This window comes from Nomascus leucogenys, chromosome 14 (genome assembly GCF_006542625.1).
Source record: "Nomascus leucogenys isolate Asia chromosome 14, Asia_NLE_v1, whole genome shotgun sequence".
In the NCBI taxonomy this organism is placed as follows: Eukaryota; Metazoa; Chordata; class Mammalia; order Primates; family Hylobatidae; genus Nomascus; species Nomascus leucogenys.
The window spans coordinates 56,594,192-56,613,941 of record NC_044394.1 but is presented as its reverse complement, the minus strand read 5'-3'; the positions used below and the strand labels follow the sequence as shown (position 1 = coordinate 56,613,941).

Genomic DNA, 19,750 nt, shown 5'->3' with positions numbered 1-19,750 from the left:
TACGTACATCAACTCCTAAAGGACAGGGTCCTGGTGTTAGTCATCTTCGTACTATCACTTTCCTGCCCCTTCTCCTGGCCAAAGACCAGGCACATAGCCATGATCCATAAACGATTTAACGACATAAATTTATTGAGCAACAGCAACAGAACGAAACTCTCTGATCTAGCCTGAATACTGAAGAGGCCTTAACCCCTGGGAAACTACTAAGGTAAACATCACTTAAACAGCATCCAAGAAACGGCAAAAAGTAAAACGGAGCCCTAAGTCCCATGGAGGGAAGTGACCATCTGTTCTGGGGAGGGTCTGGGAAGCTATAGGCGCTGGCTTACTCCGCAGCCCTGGCAGGGCCGACCTGGGGTCTCCCACTCGTGCAGGCCCAACTAGGGCCGGGCAGGCAATGGGGGGATGCACGCTACAGCCCGCAGGCCCCCTGAGGCCTAAGCAGGCTCCGCGCCGTGACTCAGCCCCTGGCGCCCGCCAACAGCCAGCCAGCCTCTCCTCACCTTGGCTAGCTTCGCACACTCGGGTAGGCGCTGATCCACCGTAGCGCTGTAGTCCACCTCCATCTTGACTATGCGCCCGTCAGCCCGCTCCGAGCCGCCGTCCGCCATGGTCCCCGCCTGAGCGTCCCTTGCTGTCCCCCTGCTTCGGCCACCACTCGTCACCCACACCGGAAGCCGCCCGCGCACCCGCTCAGGCAGTCCGTCGGGAGCCCACGCGAAGGACCCCTCGAGGTCCCCGACGCTGGTTGCCACTCAGGCACTGCCGCGGACAGCCCTGGGGGGGTGGGCCTTGAGGCACGCGGGGCGGGACTGGTCACTCCAGCCTGCAGCGTTAGGTTTTGTCTCTGGGAACATGAGACTTTTTATCTAAAATTTGCGATGAGAAAAGCGAGTGTAATAGAACAGACCATCTCATATATCCCTGCACCCCTGCTTCGAAATATAATTTCTCAGGACCGTGGCCAGTCGCTTAACTTTTCTTGGATCTCGGTTTTCTCATCTCTACATTAGGAGGCTAAAATAAACCTTAAAGTAGAAAATTCTAAGGTTTTATCTAGTTGAGAATCTTGGTGGCTTACTCTGTGGGATCTCTGAAAGCTCCTAAGAGAAGGTATGGCAGCAGCGCGGTCATTTAATAAGCAAAGTGGTTTTTTTCTTTGTTTGTTTTCGTTTTCACTAGAATCCACTAAGTTGGTGAAAAGAAAAGTTAGAAAGACTTGTTATCCCTATAGGACTTTCGTGAGCATCAAACTAGATGACATGTGAGACAATTTCAATTCTTAAGGGCCTTACACGTTTTATGTGTTATCATTCATGCCATACTGGTCCCTAGAAAATAGCTTAAGATCTTAAAAAAGCTTAGGATCCTTGAAAATGGGAATGAGGCCGGGCGCGGTGGCTCACGCCTGTAATACCAGCACTTTGGGAGGCTGAGGCGGGCGGATCACGAGGTCAGGAGATCGAGACCATCATGGCTAACACGGTGAAACCCCGTTTCTACTAAAAATACAAAAAATTAGCCGGGTGTGGTGGCGGGCGCCTGTAGTCCCAGCTACTTGGGAGGCTGAGGCAGGAGACTGGCTTGAACCCGGGAGGCGGAGCTTGCAGTGAGCCGAGATCGCGCCACTGCACTCCAGCCTGGGCGACAGAGCGAGACTCTGTCTCAAAAAAAAAAAAAAAAAAAAAAAGAAAATGGGAATGAGGTTGTGTTTGGTGTGGGCATATGGTCAACAACAGCCTGAGGCCGGGCGCGGTGGCTCACACTTGTAATCCCAGCACTTTGGGAGGCCGAGGCGGGCGGATCACGAGGTCAGGAGATCGAGACCACGGTGAAACCCCGTCTCTACTAAAAATACAAAAAAATTAGCCGGGCGTGGTGGCGGGCGCCTGTAGTCCCAGCTACTCGGAGAGGCTGAGGCAGGAGAATGGCTTGAACCCGAGAGGCGGAGCTTGCAGTGAGCCGAGATCGGGCCACTGCACTCCAGCCTGGGTGACAGAGCAAGACTCCGTCTCAAAAAAAAAAAAAAAAAAAAAAAAAACAGCCTGGAAAGCAAACAGGAAAACGGGAAATCTTGGAGTGGTTTATCTATTATGTTAGTGGTTCTCAATTTAATTAGTGCCAACATCGCTTTATAGATGCTGAATAGATCTCTTTGTTTGTTTTAACTGCAATGAAAATCAGGGAAAATATAAACCATCTACAGGCTAAATAAGACAACATCTCAGCTATAATCGGTAATGTAGAGGAGAAACAAATTTTACCTTTTTTTTTTTTTTTTTTTTGAGATGGAGTCTCGCTCTGTCACCCAGGCTGGAGTGCAGTGGTGCGATCTCGGCTCACTGCAAGCTCCGCCTCCTGGGTTCACGCCATTCTCCTGCCTCAGCCTCTCCGAGTAGCTGGGACTACAGGCGCCCGCCACCACGCCCGGCTAATTTTTTGTATTTTTTTTAGTAGAGCCGGGGTTTCACCGTGGTCTCGATCTCCTGACCTCGGGATCCGCCCGCCTCGGCCTCCCAAAGTGCTGGGATTACAAGCGTGAGCCACCGCGCCCGGCCTACCTTTTTTTGTTTTTGTAGAGATAGCGGCTATACTACGTAGCCCAGGCTAGTCTCAAACACCTGGCTTCAAGCAGTCCTCTCACCTTGGCCTCCTAAAGTGCTGAGATTACAGGTGTGAGCCACTGTGCCCAACCAAGAAACAAATTTTAAAATAGCAAAATAATATATATTTCAAAAGATAAAGGCTAAAACATGTCTACAGTGGAAAATACAAGGAAGTAGTTATTTGCTTGCACCCATACACAATAACTATAAATGTAAAAGCTGCAACTGCAACAGGTGTGTTCTCTTGGTTCCTGAAGCATGGTAAGGGCCTATTGTTGGTGACATTTTCCAAAATGGTGAGCAACAAGCCACTTCTTGGTAAAACTTTTTTTTTTTTTATTTTATGGTCCATCAGCTGGGTGTTATGGCTCATGCCTATAATCCCAGCACTTCGGGATGCTGAGGTGAGTGGATTACTTGAGGCCAGTAGTTCAAGACCAGCCTGACCAACATGGTGAAACCACGTCTGTAATAAAAATGCAAAAATTAGGCAGTCATCGTGGCACGCACCTGTAATCCCAGCTACTCAGGAGGCTGAGGCAAGAGAATCACTTGAACCTAGGAGGTGGAGGTTGCAATAAGCCAAGATTGCACCACTGCACTCCAGCCTGGGCGACAGACGAGACCCTGTCTCAAAATAAATAAATAAATAAATAAACAAACAAACTTTATAATCCATGACATGCTGAAATAAAGTTCTGACTATATCAACATATAATCTTCCATTGTTTTTCTCATGAAAGAATTCTTAGAAATTTTAGTTGATGTTAAAAGTGAAAGAAAAGTAGCTCGTCATATGTAAAACTGACTTAGAGTCTAGGCCTCAGATACAGAAGAAAGTGTCTGGTAGGACATTCAAAAGTCTGATGGAATGTGGCACAATATTTTATTATGTGGGCTTGTTGCCTGGCAGGCTGTTCAGCATCGCAATTACATGCTGGCATCTCCCTCTTCCCTCTGTGATTGTCACAACCCAAATTCCCCTACAGACTTCTGAAACACACTCTAGAGTCTGGTACTGTTGAGACACACTAGGCTAAGATGCCTTTTCACTACATATTCTGTGTGACATTGGTTTGATGAGAGTAGACAATAGGATCTGGAAGTGTAAATTTATTTTTTGTTAACAAAATCTTTTTTGAGACATAGTTTTGTTCTGTTGCCCAAGCTGGAGTGCAGTGGTGAGACCAGGGCTCACTGCAGCCCTGACCACCTAAGCTCAAGTGATTCTTCTGCCTCAGCCTCCCAAGTAGCTAAGACTACTCAGCTATTGGTTTTTGTTTGTTTGTTTTTTTGTTTGTTTTTTTCTGTTGTTGTTGTTGTTGTTTGAGATGGAGTCTTGCTCTGTCACCCAGGCTGGAGTGCAGTGGCGCGATCTCGGCTCACTGCAAGCTCCGCCTCCCGGGTTCACGCCATTCTCCTGCCTCAGCCTCTCCAAGTAGCTGGGACTACAGGCGCCCGCCACCACGCCCGGCTAATTTTTTTGTATTTTTAGTAGAGACGGGGTTTCACCGTGGTCTCGATCTCCTGACCTCGTGATCCAGCCGCCTCAGCCTCCCAAAGTGCTGGGATTACAAGAGTGAGCCACCGCGCCCGGCCTGTTTGTTTGTTTTTTGAGACGGAGTCACGCTCTGTCACCCAGGCTGGAGTACAGTGGTGCGATCTCGGCTCACTGCAACCTCTGCCTCCTGGTTTCAAGTGATTCCCCTGCCTCAGCCTCCTAAGTAGCTGGGACTACAGGCGTGCACCACCACACCTGATCAATTTTTGTATTTTTAGTAGAGACGGGTTTTCACCATGTTGGCCAGGCTGGTCTCAAATTCCTGACCTCAAGTGATCTGTCTGCCTTGGCCTTCCAAAGTGCTGGGATTACAGGCATGAGCCACTGCGCCCAGCCCTCACCTATTGTTTTATTATTTATTTATTTATTTATTTATTTTTGGCAGAGATGGGAGAGGTCTTACTGTGTTGCCCAGGCGAGTCTTGAACTCCTGGCCTCAAGCGAGCCTCCTGCCTCTTCGAAAGTGCTGGGATTACAGGCATGAACCACAGCGCCCAGCTGAAGGTCTAAATTTAGAGTGAAGAGTTTGAGAAGACAAAAAGTAACAAAGGTAGCCAGGCGTGGTGGCGCACGCCTGTAGTCCCAGCTACTCGGGAGGCTGAGGTAGGAAGATTGCTTAAGCCTGGGTAGAGGCTGCTGTGAGCTGAAATGGCGCCACTGCACTCCAGCCTGGGTAACAGAGCAAGACCCTGACTCAATAAATAAGTATGGATAAATTAAAAAAAAAAAAGGAACAAAGGTGTGATGGAGTAGACAGATTTATGATTTCCTGAACTCAAAAATTAAGGAAAGGGTCTAAGAAGGGGCAAATAGGAGGAGGAGAAAAGTAGTTGACTCCCACACCAAACTGAAGCCCTTCTTTGCTGAACTTAGAGGTAAAAGAAAATGAAAGCAAGTTGAGATCCTAAGAAAACAAGACATTAAAGTTAAATAAATAAAGAAGGAACTCAGAAGTCTGAGCAATAGTCGGAAAAAAATGGGTGAGAGTACTGTATTACAGACAGATACTTTATATGAATTCTTTATTTGGGTGAGTCTGAGATTAAATCTGTGGCTTTGCAAGAAAGAACTTGGTTTCAGAAGATAAAAATTGGCAGTGTAGGAATATCTAAAAGGCAAGGGAGAAAGGTTGATTGCGAAGAGGAGTTTATTCAGAAAGAACAGTAATATTATGATACTCATTATTAGAAATAATGTGCCCCTATATTAATTACTATGTTGGGTACTTTTTAAAATTTTTTTATTTTTTTGAGACGGAGTCTCGCTCTGTCGCCCAGGCTGGAGTTTAGTGGCTTACTCGGCTCACTGCAAGCTCCGCCTCCTGGGTTCACACCATTCTCCTGCCTCAGCCTCCCGAGTAGCTTGGACTACAGGTGCCTGCCACCACGCCCGGCTAATTTTTTTTTGTATTTTTAGTAAAGACGGGGTTTCACCGTGTTAGCCAGGATGGTCTCGATCTCCTGACCTCATGATCTGCCCGCCTCGGCCTCCCAAAGTGCTGGGATTACAGGCGTGAGCCACCGCGCCCTGCCTGGTTTTTTTTATAGTTGGCATTCCTGGTATATCCATCTTATTGGCTGTGCACATAACTGTCCCAAAGATCCTGCCTTTCAGAAGTGAACATTCTTTTTCTTTTTTGAAAGAGTCTTGCTCTGTCGCCCAGACTGGAGTGCAGTGGCATGACCTTGGCTCACCGCAGCCCCCGCCTCCCAGGTTCAAATGATTCTCCAGCCTCAGCCTCCCAAGTAGCTGGGACTATAGGTGTGCACCATCATGCTGGCTAATTTTTGTATTTTTTCAGTAGAGATGGGTTTCACCATATTGGCCAGGCTGGTCTCAAACTCTTGACCTTAGGTGATCTGCCCACCTCGGCCTCCCAAAGTGCTGGGATTACAGGCCTGTGCCACCACGCCCAGCTATGGAAAGTGAATGTTCTATAATGGGGAGAAGACAGAAAATAAATATGTAAATATGCGTGTGGGTGGGGCAGGGGATGTGATAAGCATTTGGGAAGTAGTCAAAGAAGGCATCACTAGTGAGCCAAGAACAGAAGTAAGGGAGCCAGGCTTGCAGGTATCTGGGGGATGAAGATTCAGGCGGAGGCTGCCGCAGGTGAGAGAACCCTGAGATAAGAGCAATCAGATCACGTCTGGCCTGTTTGAAGAACAAGGAGGTCAGAGTGACAAGAGCAAAATGAGTGAGGGCGAAAGTCCTAGGAGATGAGGTTTAGGGCAACTTGGCCATTACAGGGGTTGGTGTTTTCAGTTTCTACTTTTTTAGAGAAGGAGGCCTCGCTATGTTGCCCAGGCTGGTGTTGAACTCCTGGGCTCAAGCGATCCTTCTGCCTTCATCTCCCAAGTAGCTGGCCTCCTAAGTAGCTGAGATTACAGGCACGAGCTATAGGACTTGGGTTTTTGTTTTTCTTTTTTTTTTTTTTTTTTTTTTGAGACGGAGTCTTGCTCTGTCACCCAGGCTGGAGTGCAGTGGCGCAATCTCGGCTCACTGCAAGCTCCACCTCCGAGGTTCACGCCATTCTCCTGCCTCAGCTTCCCGAGTAGCTGGGACTACAGGCGTCTGCCACCACGCCTGGCTGATTTTTTGTATTTTTAGTAGAGACGGGGTTTCACCGTGTTAACCAGGATGGTCTTGATCTCCTGACCTCGTGATCTGCCCACCTTGGCCTCCCAAAGTGCTGGGATTACAGGTGTGAGCCACCGCGCCCAGCCAGGGTTTTTGTTTTTCTGTTTTTGTTTTGAGATGGGGTCTCGCTCTGTCACACAGGCTGGAGTGCAGTGGCATAATCACAGCTCATTGCAGCCTCGACCTCCCAGGCTCAAGCGATCCTCCCACCTCAGCCTCCAGAGTAGCTGGGACTATAGGCGCATCCACGACACCCGGCTATTTTTTTTGTTTTTTGTAGAGACAGGGTCTCGCTGTGTTGCCCAGGCTGGTCTTGAACTTCTGGACTCGTGATCCTCCCACCTAAGCCTCCCAAAGTGTTGGGATTACAAGCGTGAGCCACCTCACCTGGCCAGGACTTGGTTTTTAATCCTAGTGAGATGAGAAGCTATTGGGGGTATTGGGCAAGGGAGTGGCATGAGCCGACTTACATATTAAAAGAATCATTCTTGCTGCTGTGTGGTGACTAGATTGGGCAGAAGTTAGGAGACTAGTTGAGAGGTTTTTGCAATAATCCAGAAGGAAAATGATGGTGATTTGAACTAAGATCAAGGTGGTAGGCTGGGCGCGGTGGCTCACACCTGTAATCCTAGCACTTTGGGAGGCTAAGGCGGGTGGATCACCAGAGGCCAGGAGTTCGAGACCAGCCTGACCAACATGGTGAAACCTCATCTCTGCTAAAAATACAAAATTAGCCAACTGTGTTGGCACATGCCTCTAATCCCAGCTACTCAGGAGGCTGAGGCAGGAGAATCACTTGAACCTGGGAGGCAGAGTTTCAGGTGGTGGAAGTGGTAAGAAGTGACTGGATTCTGGATATCTACTGAAGATAGAGCCAAGATAGGATTTGCTGATGCATGTGAGAGGAGAGGGGTCAGACATGTCTGCAAGTTTTGTGGCCTGAGCATCTGGAAGGATGGAGTTGCCATTTGCCAAAATGGAACACATTAGGGAGAAGCAAGTCAAGGGGAAAAGAGGAGGAGCTCAGCTAGGTATGGTGGCTCACACCTGTAATCCCAGCACTGTGGGAGACTGAGATGGGTGGATCACTTCAGGTTAGGAGTTCGAGACCAGCCTGGCAACCATGGCAAAACCCCATCTCTATTAAAAATACAAAAATTAGCCGGGCGCAGTTGTGCGTGCTTGTAGTCCCAGCTACTCAGGAGGCTGAGGCAGGAGAATTGCTTGAATCTGAGAGGTGGAGGTTGCAGTGAGCCGAGACTGCGCCACTGCACTCCATCCTGGGCAACAGAGCGAGACTCCGTCTCAAAAATAAATAAATAAATAAATACATTAATTAATTTAGAAAGAGAGAGAGAGAAGGAGCTCAGTTTTGGATAAATTTGAGGTGACTGTTGGATATCCAAGTGACAAGAAGGCAAGTTGGTGTTCAAGTTTCAAGTTAAGAGATGTCATTTGGGCCTAAGATTTGAATTTGGGCCAGGTGCAGTGGCTCACGCCTGTAATCCCAGCTAAGGCAGGAGGATCTCTTGAGGCCAGGAGTTCAAGACCAGCCTGGACAACATGTCAAGACCCTGTTTCTACAAAATATGTTAAAAATTAGCTGGGTGTGGTATGTCTGTTATGCTAGCTACTCAGGAGGCTGAGGTGGGAGGCTCCTTTGAGCCCAGGAGTTTGAGGCTGCAGTGAGCTATGATCATGCCTGTCAGGCCTCTGAGCCCAAGCCAAGCCATCGCATCCCCTGTGACTTGCACGTATACATCCAGATGGCCTGAAGTAACTGAAGATCCACAAAAGAAGTAAAAATAGCCTCAACTGATGACATTCCACCATTGTGATTTGTTTCTGGCCCACCCTGACTGATCAATGTACTTTGTAATCTCTCCCACCCTTAAGAAGGTTCTTTGTAATTCTCCCCACCCTTGAGAATGTACTTTGTGAGATCCACCCCTGCCCGCAAAACATTGCTCTTAACTTCACCGCCTATCCCAAAACCTATAAGAACTAATGATAATCCACCACCCTTTGCTGACTCTCTTTTCGGACTCAGCCTGCCTGCACCCAGGTGATTAAAAGCTTTTATTGCTCACACAAAGCCTGTTTGGTGGTCTCTTCACACAGAGGCGCATGAAATTTGGTGCCGTGACTCAGATCAGGGGACCTCCCTTGGGAGATCAATCCCCTGTCCTCCTGCTCTTTGTTCCGTGAGAAAGATCCACCTACGACCTCAGGTCCTCAGACCAACCAGCCCAAGAAACATCTCACCAATTTCTTTTTTCTTTTTTTTTTTTTTTTGAGACAGCGTCTCACTCTGTTGCCCCGGCTAGAGTACAGTGGGGCGATCTCGGCTCACTGCAACCTCCGCCTCCCAGGTTCAAGCGATTCTCCTGCTTCAGCATCCTTAGTAGCTGGGACTACAGGCACGCGCCACCACGCCCAGCTAATTTTTGTATTTATAGTAGAGATGAGGTTTCACCATATTGGCCAGGCTGGTCTCGAACTCCTGACCTCATGATCCGCCCACCTCAGCCTCCCAAAGTGCTGGGATTACAAGCGTGAGCCACGGTGCCCGGCTCATCTCACCAATTTCAAATTGGTAAGCGGCCTCTTTTTACTCTCTTCTCCAACCTTGTTCCCGCCTTACAGACAGCCTGGGCAACATCTCCTGTCTCCTTACACCTCTGAACTTCCTTTAACAGCCCTCACATTTACTCTCCTGAAGAACTCATTTACTTTCTAGACAGGTCCAGCAAGACTTCCCCAGACATTTCACATCAGCAAGCTGCCGCCCTCCTCCGCACTTATTTAAAAAACCTTTCTCCTTATATTAACTCTACTCCCCCCATATTTGGACCTCTCACAGCACAAACTACCATTCCTGTGGCCGCTCCTTTATGTATCTCTCGGCAAAGACCCACTGGAATTCCCCTAGGTAATTTTTTTTTTTTTTTTGAGATGGAGTCTCGCTCTGTCGCCCAGGCTGGAGTGCAGTGGCGCAATCTCGGCTCACTGCAAGCTCCACCTCCCGGGTTCATGCCATTCTCCTGCCTCAGCCTCCCGAGTAGCTGGGACTACAGGCGCCCGCCACGACGCCCGGCTAATTTTTTGTATTTTTAGTAGAGACGGGGTTTCACCGTGTTAGGATGGTCTCGATCTCCTGACCTCGTGATCCACCCACCTCGGCCTCCCAAAGTGCTGGGATTACAAGCGTGAGCCACCGCGCCCGGCCTCCCCTAGGTAATCTTTCACCTTCTCGATGTTCCTTTACTCTTCATCTCCGAAACCCAACTACACACATCACTGAAACAATTGGAGCCTTCCAGCTCCATATTACAGACAAGCCCTCTATCAATACTGACAAACTTAAAAACGTTAGCAGTAATTATTGCTTAGGAAGACACTTCCCCTGTATTTCACTCCATCCTTGGCTACCCTCCCTTTGCTCATCAGACTCTCCTCCCAGGCCCTCTTCTTGTTTACTTATACCCAGCCCCGAAAATAACAGTGAAAGGTTGCTCGTAGATACTCAACGTTTTCTCATACACCATGAAAATCGAACCTCCACCTCTACCCAGTTACCCCATCAGTCCCCGTTACAACCTCTGACAGCTGCCGCCCTAGCTGGATCCCTAGGAGTCTGGGTACAAGACACCCCTTTCAGCACTCCTTCTCATCTTTTTACTTTGTATCTACAGTTTTGCCTCGCACAAGGTCTCTTCTTCCTCTGTGGATCCTCTATCTACATGTGCCTACCTGCTAACTGGACAGGCACATGCACACTAGTTTTCCTACCCCAAAAATTCAGTTTGCAAATGGGACCGAAGAGCTCGCTGTTCCCCTCAGACACCGACACGACAAAAAAGAGTTATTCCACTAATTCTCTTGACGGTCGGTTTAGGACTTTCTGCCTCCACTATTGCTCTTGGAATACTGGAATAGCAGGCATTTCAACCTCTGTCACGACCTTCCATAGCCTGTCTAATGACTTCTCTGCTAGCATCACAGACATATCACAAACTTTATCAGTCCTCCAGGCCCAAGTTGACTCTTTAGCTGCAGTTGTCCTCCAAAACCGCCGAGGCCTTGACTTACTCACTGCTGAAAAAGGAGGACTCTGTATATTCTTAAATGAAGAGTGTTGTTTTTACCTAAATCAATCTGGCCTGGTGTATGACAACATAAAACTCAAGGATAGAGCCCAAAAACTTGCCAACCAAGCAAGTAATTACGCTGAACCCCCTTGGGCACTCTCTAATTGCATGTCCTGGGTCCTCCCAATTCTTAGTCCTTTAATACCCATTTTTCTCCTTTTATTCGGACCTTGTATCTTCCATTGAGTTTCTCAATTCATCCAAAACCGTATCCAGGCCATCATCAATAATTCTATACGACAAATGTTTCCTCTAACATCCCCACAATATCACCCCTTACCACAAGATCTTCCTTCAGCTTAATCTCTCCCACTCTAGGTTCCCACGCCACCCCAATCCCTCTTGAAGCAGCCCTGAGAAACATCGCCCATTCTCTCTCCATACCACCCCCCAAAAATTTACGCCGCCCCAACACTTCAACACTATTTTATTTTTCTTATTGATATAAGAAGGCAGGAATGTCAGGCCTCTGAGCCCAAGCCAAGCCATCGCATCCCCTGTGACTTGCACGTATACATCCAGATGGCCTGAAGTAACTGAAGATCCACAAAAGAAGTAAAAATAGCCTTAACTGATGACATTCCACCATTGTGATTTGTTTCTGCCCCACCCTAACTGATCAATGTACTTTGTAATCTCCCCCACCCCTAAGAAGGTTCTTTGTAATTCTCCCCACCCTTGAGAATGTACTTTGTGAGATCCACCCCTGGCCGCAAAACATTGCTCTTAACTTCACCGCCTATCCCAAAACCTATAAGAACTAATGATAATCCACCACCCTTTGCTGACTCTCTTTTCGGACTCAGCCCGCCTGCACCCAGGTGATTAAAAGCTTTGCTCACACAAAGCCTGTTTGGTGGTCTCTTCACATGGACGCGCATGAAAATGCCACTATCCCGTGTGGCTAATTTTTGTATTTTTTTTAGTAGAGACAGGGTTTCACCGTGTTGACTAGGCTGGTCTCGAACTCCTGACCTCAAGTGATCTGCCTGCCTTGGCCTCCCAAAGTGCTGCGATTACAGGTGTGAGCCACCGCACCGGCTAATTTATTGCTATTTTACTTATTTAAAAAAGAAACTATACCTTTGGCCACAGAACTTCCAGTTTTTTTCCTATGTGAAGCAATTTGTAACACATCATTGTCAATTCACTTTTATTTTATGAGGATTTACTGCACAGCTACAAGCAATTCCACATCAAAGACATTCTCTGTATTTAACAGAGGCCTGATAGGTGGGTGGGTCTATAGGTAAGAATTGCCTTGGGACTTCCTATGTGTCATTAAGAAAGAATTTAACATTAGCTTAGTAACCAAACAAGATCAAATATACAGGTATTTAAACACAAACACACACACAAATACTTAGACTTTGTTGGAATTACGCAAGTAATATTTAATAAAACAAAAATTAATTGTAGGCTGGGCACAGTGGTTCACACCTATAAATCCAGCACTTTGGGAGGCCAAGGCGGTTGGATCGCTTGAGCTCAAAAGTTTCAGACCAGCCTGGATAACATGGCAGAACGCCATCTCTACAAAAGAAATACAAAAATCAGCCTGGCATGGTGGTGTGTGCCTGTGGTCCCGGCTACTTGGGAGGCTGAGGCCAGAAGATCACTTGAACCTGGGAGGTGGAGGTTGCAGTGAGCTGATATTGTGCTGCTCCACGGAAGCCTGGGTGACAGTGAGACCCTGTCTCAAAAAAGAAAAAGAAAAATGCAAGAATAACATTTGATTTTTAAAATGTTATAAAAAAGAGGCCATGTTTGCCAGGCACCGTGGCTCAGGCCTGTAATCCCAGCACTCTGGGAGGCCGAGGCGGGTGGATCACCTGACGTCAGGAGTTCGCGACCAGCCTGGCCAACACGGTGAAACCCCGTCTCTACTAAAAATACAAAAAATTAGCCGGGCGTCGTGGAGGACGCCTGTAATCCCAACTACTCGGGAGGCTGAGGCAGGAGAATCGCATGAACCTGGGAGGCGTAGGTTGCAGTGAGCTGAGATCAAGCCATTGCACTCCAGCCTGGGTGACAGAGTAAGACTCCGGCTCAAAAAAACCAAAAACAAAAAACAAAAAGAGGCCATGTCAAAAGCACATAGGAGCCAACCAGAAAGAGCTCCCAATGGCCAATGCCGGAACTGTCTGAGCAACAAAATAAATAACATAATGTTGATTATAACTTGAAGTATAGAATAAATAAGCACAAATCCACGCAGATATATATATATATTTATATTTGAATAAATAAATATATAGAGAAGCGACAAATCTTTTTTTTTTTTGAGACGGAGTCTTGTTCTGTCACCCAGGCTGGAGTGCAGTGGCATGATCTCGGCTCATTGCAACCTCCACCTCCCAGATTCAAGCAATTCTCCTGCCTCAGCCTCCCAAGTAGCTGGGACTACAGGCGTGAGCCACCACGCCTAGCTACTTTTTGTATTTTTAGTAGAGACGGGGTTTCACCATATTGGTGAGGGTGGTCTCGAACTTCTGATCTCAAGTGATTCGCCCACTTCGGCCTCCCAAAGTGTTGGGATTACAGGCGTGAGCCACCATGCCTGGCCTTCATTTTTTAATCGTCAGAAATTCCTGCTAGTACACTTCTCTTTCAGAGGCTGTTTTACAGAGGTGGGTCAAGACCTTATTAGTTTTTTCACACAAACAGGGAGGATTAAAGAGATCATCAGAATGCCTCGAAGAGAATAGGTTGAAAGTCTTAGATTATCTTAGTGTGCCATACCCCCTCCCTCGTTTTGAGAACCCCTGCTTTCAGAGACTGTCACTTATCTGAGAACAGATGCTGTCACAGACATGCACAGCCTCATATTCTTTTCCTCTTTATCTTATCATTCCTCTCTGGTAACTTTACTGTTTTGTTTCTTTTTGCCTTTTGTGTCCCACCCCCATTTAAAAAAATGTGATGATCAGCCATGGCAGATTGTACATTGTTAATAGAACATCAAGACTGTCCATAATGATGACTTCAAGGCTCTTTGTAAGTAGATATTGCGACTTCATTGGTTGAGAAGAAACAAAGATACAATTCTTGCCAGACACTTGCTGAGGACAGGACTTAAAACCACCGCGCTTGGCCAGTAGATGGCGCGCCCCGCCCTCAGTGTGCATGACTTATGAATGAATATGCCCTCCCTATGCCCTGTACCCCACCCCTCCCGCCTCTGCTAGCCTCTCCAGCTCACTGCTATCAGAACCACTGTCTGAAGCACAGATTGCCAAGGCCTAGCTTTAAAATGGTGTCATGGGGATTGAGCTGGGGAGAGGGATTTTCTGTGAAGGCAATGGGTTGAACAGCAGAAGGGTTGAGATAGAAAGGTGGTGGAGAGAAGGGGCTTTTGCAGCCAACAGACTGGTCACATTTGGCTGGAGTTAGGCTGGGAAGGGTAATGGACTAATGTGGGAAAGGTAGATCCAGAGCCTTGAACCTCCTACCAAGGCATTTTGACTTGCTCAGTAGGCCATAGGGAAGCCCTAAAAGGTTTTTATATATTTTTTAATTTTAGAGACAAGGTTTCAGCATGTTGCCCAGGCTGGTCTTGAACTCCTGGACTCATGCGATCGGCCCGCCTTGGCCTCCCACAGTGCTGGGATTACAGGGGTGAGCCACCGAGCCCAGCTAGGAATCACTAAAAGGTTTTGAAGGTGGCAGGATGAGAGCTGTACTTGCACAAGATTAATATGACCAGGTTTGCAGATGCAATGAATGAAAAGAAAACGAGAATCCAATGGAGAAGTCACCTTACAACAGGAGGGGTGGGTTGGGCACGGTGGCTCACACCTGTAATCCCAGCACTTTGGGAGGCCGAGGCCATCACCTAAGCTCAGAAGTTTGAGGCCAGCCCAACCAACATGGTGAAACTCCATCTCTACTAAAAATACAAAATTAGCCAGGGTTGGTGCCGGGTGCCTGTAATCCCAGCTACTCTGGAGGCTGAGGCAGGAGACTTGCTTGCACCCGGGAGGAGGAGGTTGCAGTGAGCTGAGATCATGCCATTGCACTCCAGCCTGGGCAACAAGAGCGAAACTGTCACAAACCAACAACAACAAGATGGGTGATGGAGGAATCATATACGTGACAATTTACAGTTCGGGAAATTCAGAGAAGTAGCTCCTCAACCATGTCACCCGTCAGTAGAATACTTCCTTCCAGAATCAGTGTTGGGAAATGTCCAGGAAACCAGGAATCGAGCCTACACATCCCCATGTCCTATGTGCATGCGCATGTGTGGCTAGCCAATCCCTTGCCTTCCTGCCTCTGGGAAGATTATTAGGTCTTCCATTTGTTTTCAAGTAAGAAGCAAAAAAAAAAAAAAAAAAAAAAAAAAAGGAAAAACAGCTTGAGTTTCTTTCCGTATCACAGCCTTCCAATGTGTTATTATTCAACACTGCAGTGTCAGATTTAGATTTTCCACCTCGAGGAATTTGGTTTAGCTTTAATTAGTTGCTGTGAATATTTCTGAGCCAACTCTGGAAAGCATTTATCTGGAAAATAGTTTCCACTAAAATATAAGCTGGATATAGGGTATCATTTTCCTAGGAGGGTTTGTATCAGTTAACACGGTTATAAATTCTCTCCAGCCCTCTGGATGACTTTTGCCACAAGCCCATCATCGTCATATTGGTTAATTACTTATTAATCACAATTCAAAATACCATATTGAGGCATCTGCATAGCCATCCAAGCTCTAGCCTCAGGACTTCAGAGCGTGAAGATTTTTCGGAGAAAAGATAACGCTTACAGGTTATTCTCATACAAGCAACTGATGCATTTATCATCCGGCAACTTTTCATAAAAAGAAGCTGAAAAATACCAGACAAATGAAAAACAGACTTCAGCAGTTCCATGCTGCTTCCTAACTGAAGAATGTGCTTCTTGTGGTTAAAATGAGAGATCTGTTTAATATGGATCAAATAGCAATACTCCAGGCATTTTCATTGACATTTCACTGTGACTTTTTGAACTTAGGAGTGCGGATACGAAAACCTACTCTTTCTTTCTGCTGTGCGGAGCCTGCATAATCTGCAGAAAGATTGAAGAGCCGGGCCAGGCGAGGTAACAGGCTACGTGGGGTTCATGTTCTCTCTGGTTGTTCCCTCCCCCTGTTTGTACTTCATTTCCATTCACACTGCTGCACTTCCCAGTTTTCCAGGATCTCTCCTCTGAAACCAGGCAAGGGTTTGTTCCCAAATCCCACCCATTGCCTCTCCAGCCCTGGACACGCTTACTGGACCACACATAGGTGGTGGGCATTGGTGACTTGTCCCTAGGGTCAGGGCACCAGAAACTGCCCAGAGGGACTGGATGGAGCACGGCGGCACTCGGCACAATGGAGAGCGGATTCAAAGGGCAAAGGAGCCGAGGGAAGCCCCTCCGCCCGAGCCTCCCCAGCGGCGGCCGGGCTCCGCTCCGGAGCAGCCCCGTCGTCTGGCAGAGACATGCTGTTTTGTTTAAATCCTCCACATTCTTTGCTATTTCCCCATTGGCCGGATGGGGCTACCCTCCCCGCCGCGGCCGCTGCTGATGTCAGCCTCGCTCGCGCTCGCTCCTCCCGCACCCACCTCCCGGCCCCAGGCACACTGCATCGGCGCGGACGCTCCGGCCCCGGCGAGGTGGCTGCAAACTCGCGGGCACGCACGGCGCCCGGGGAGCCGAGGGACTCGGGGGAGGGGACGCGCACGGAAGGCGCCAGCTTCCTCCCGCCCGCCCCTGGCAGCCGCGAGCCGAGGTTGGAGGCGCCCAGGGCCCCAGCCGGGCAGAGCCGAGCGGCGGCGTCGGCTTCCCTTTTCTAACCCCGAGCCGAGCCCCGGAGCGGCGCGGGGACCGGCCCTAAAAAGAGCAGGAAACCTTGTTTACCGCCCGCGGAGAGAAGCCGATCGAGCCTTTGTCTGGAAAGTCAGCATCTCCGGCTCCGGCTGCAATGTGTTCCTGGTGACATTAGCATCGGGCAGACCCGCCGGAGGAGGGGGGTCGCCAGGTTCCCGTCTGCTTTCGGAGGCGGATCGAGCGGGTGACTTTTGTGCATTCGTTTTAATTTTTGGAAATATCTCTTTTTTCCTTTCTCGCTCGCTGCCGGGCATGTCCTGATCTGGCGGCCGCTCCTACCACCCTGGGCTGCCGAGCAGAGCCGTCCCCAGCGGGTCTCCCTCCCTGCCTCCCTGACTTTGCAACACCGCGTTCCAGGAGGACCGGCCTCGGCGAGGTAGGAGGCGGGGGAGCTGCGAACACCCGGACCCAAACCCTGACATGCTCTGGGGCGGAGAAGAGGAAGCCAGGAGCTGAGCGCGCCGCGGGGGCTGCTTCGCCCGCCGGCTCCGAGCGCCGAGCTCCGGGCGCCCTGCCCTGCGCCTGGGCGGCAGCCTTGCTGGTCTGGGGGGCGCCCCCCGCTTCCCGCCCCGGGGGTCCGCGGCCGGCAGGACCATGCTGCTGAAAGAGTACCGGATCTGCATGCCGCTCACCGTAGACGAGGTAAGCGCCGCGCCCGGCCCGGCCTCGCCCGCTCCGGGACCCCAGCCGCCGCCGCCGCCTCCTGGCCGGCGAGCCCGGGGCGAGCGGCAGGAAACCAGGTGGACGTTACCCCGCAAGCCCGAAGGCTGGAGGAGAGGAGGGAGGGGATTTGCGGCTTCTACTTGTCACCCCTGCGGGAGAGGGCGGCTCTGGGTGGGGCGGCGGACTCCGGATGGGCTCTTCGGGGGCGCCCAGAATCCAGACTGTTGGGGATCACAATGAGCTAAAGGGAGTGGGTGCGCCCCCTCCCTCCAAATAAGAAAATGAATAAAGCAAACCCAAGAGCCCCCGGCGCGCGCTGTAGCTGGGGTTTGGGGGCATCCCGTCCTGGCCGTGGGCCTAGCCTCCCCTCCACGCCCTCTGCGGTCAGGTCGGGGTGCGAGGAGGAGCCCTGCACCCTCGGGATCTGCACGCCCCGAGCCCCGCAGAGGGAACCTCGGAGCCCTTGGGGGAGGTCCCTGCGGGGCCCGACTTCTCGCCGTCGCCGCGGACTTGGGCGCCGCTCGCGGCACGTCCGCCCTTCGAGGCTCGGGACCCGGCTGTGTCCTTTCGCAAACCGCCTGGCTCGGAAACTTTCTGCGTCTCTTATTTCTTCCGCCGCGGGGAGCGTGGTCGGCCCGCGAGCCGTGAGCGGCAGGGGCTGCGACGCGGCCACAGGAGGGCGCTCCAGCACGTGGTGCCTGGGCCGCGGCTGCCGGCGGGGGGCGCCGGGCGCGGGGCGGGGGCTAGTCCTCCAAGCGCGGCTCTGCTCCCCTTCTCCCGATCCTGCGAAGCCGCGAACTCCAGCATTCAGGAAGTGGTGACTCAGACAGGATTATTCTGGCCCCGGCTTCCCTTTCTTCCCCTTCTTCCTCCCCACCTTTGTGGTGATTTCACGACTGCTGAGCGTCTCTGTCCAGGGACAGCGAGGGAGCCCAAAGCCAAGCAAGGCAACGTGAAACTCACTAGTGTGGTTTGGTGTGGCAACACACATGAAATCAGCCACCTAGACCGTCTTTATATTTAAATCTAGTGCCTTGAAACTATCAGATATGTTATGGAGCCACTACTTGGTGAGAGGGGCGATGTGCTTTGGGAGAGAAAAAGATGCATAACTGAGAACGTGGCTGTGCCCACAGGGGCTGTCCGTATTTGCCATCTGGACCAAGGGTTAAGGTAAGACCCAAGTACAATCCAAGACAAGATCAAAGTAGCTGCAAGTTTACAAAACGCATCACGGGGACATAGGCTGCCAAGGAGGGAGAGATCAGCTTCTACCAGAATGAACAACCAAGTTTTGGAGTTCGTTGGCATTTGAGGAGGTAGCATTTAAGCAGGGTCTGGAAGGGTGGATGCCAGGTGGGTAGACAGAGATTCGAGTTGCATATGACCTTGTAAGTGGAGAAGCAGGACATAGCTTTGTGGAGAAAGAGAAAGGCAAATGAATGGGACTGGTTAATAGGAGTCTTTCCAGAAAAGGTGGAGACTGTCCCACTTTGTGGGCAGTTGAGCTAGAGTAATTCAGCTGGGAGGCATGGATCCCCCTACTCCATCTCCTAATGACCTTGTATTTTGATAAGAGTTTGGATTCTAGGAACAATGTTGGGACTGCATGAAAAACACAGAAAATTGCAGGTGATAATCAAGAAAAGAACCAGTTCTAGAACCTTCTCTACTAACTACAAAATCTCTTTATCCTAGTTGGTTCCCTTTTCAGGCTTTCTGAAACACTCAGGCAGATGCTTTTCCCACTTTTGTTTTTGTATCAAAATATCCACAGGTATACCATGGGGTAATTACATTTGAATGATATAGGTGGAGGCCCTTCCTTCCTTCCTTCCTTTCTTTCTTTTTTTTTTTTTTTTTTTTTTGAGATGGAGCCTTGCTATGTTGCCCAGGGTGGGGCGCAATGGTGAGATCTCGGCTCACTGCAACCTCCGCCACCCGGATTCAAGCAATTCTCCTGCCTCAGCCTCCTGAGTAGCTGAGATTACAGGTGCCTGCCACCATGCCTGGCTAATTTTTGTATTTTTAGTAGAGACGGGGTTTCACCATGTTGGCCAGGCTGGTCTTGAATGCCTGACCTCAGGCAATCCGCCTGCCTCAGCCTCCCAAAGTGCTGGGATTACAGGGATGAGCCACTGCGCCCGGCCAGCCCTTCCTTTCTTAATTGGCCAACAAAATCAGACTCATCAGACTCCACCTGTAATATAATTTTAAATTCTTTAATGTATAATTCATTTTGGCCAAAGTATGATTCAGTTTCTGTGAGGTTCATACTCTGA

At 49.5% G+C, this 19,750-nt stretch overlaps 3 protein-coding genes across 5 annotated transcripts in view; 2 read left to right on the top strand and 1 right to left on the bottom strand.

Annotated features, from left to right (window-relative positions):
• The window catches only part of PSMD12 (proteasome 26S subunit, non-ATPase 12), a 30,763-nt gene extending 30,080 nt beyond the window's left edge, over positions 1-683 (bottom strand). For both annotated transcript variants that reach the window (XM_004090421.3, XM_030827635.1), the window contains exon 1: positions 507-683. In XM_004090421.3, coding sequence (XP_004090469.1) covers positions 507-614 — 108 coding nt within the window. In that variant the 5' untranslated portion in view covers positions 615-683. The remainder of the gene's footprint in view (positions 1-506) is intronic.
• Positions 684-16,433: 15,750 nt separating this feature from the next.
• LOC115838395 (atherin-like) lies at positions 16,434-17,375 on the top strand. Its single transcript, XM_030828302.1, has one exon. It carries the CDS (start codon positions 16,470-16,472, stop codon positions 17,064-17,066), a length of 597 nt encoding a protein of 198 aa, XP_030684162.1. The 5' UTR covers positions 16,434-16,469; the 3' UTR covers positions 17,067-17,375.
• The window catches only part of PITPNC1 (phosphatidylinositol transfer protein cytoplasmic 1), a 319,349-nt gene continuing 316,133 nt past the window's right edge, over positions 16,535-19,750 (top strand). For both annotated transcript variants that reach the window (XM_030828300.1, XM_030828301.1), the window contains exon 1: positions 16,535-17,447. In XM_030828300.1, the coding sequence (XP_030684160.1) occupies positions 17,400-17,447 (48 nt within the window). In that variant the 5' untranslated portion in view covers positions 16,535-17,399. The remainder of the gene's footprint in view (positions 17,448-19,750) is intronic.

Coding starts and splice junctions, on each gene's coding strand:
- LOC115838395 (XM_030828302.1), top strand. CDS start 16,470: ATGGGGCTACCCTCCCCGCCGCGGCCGCTGCTGATGTCAGCCTCGCTC.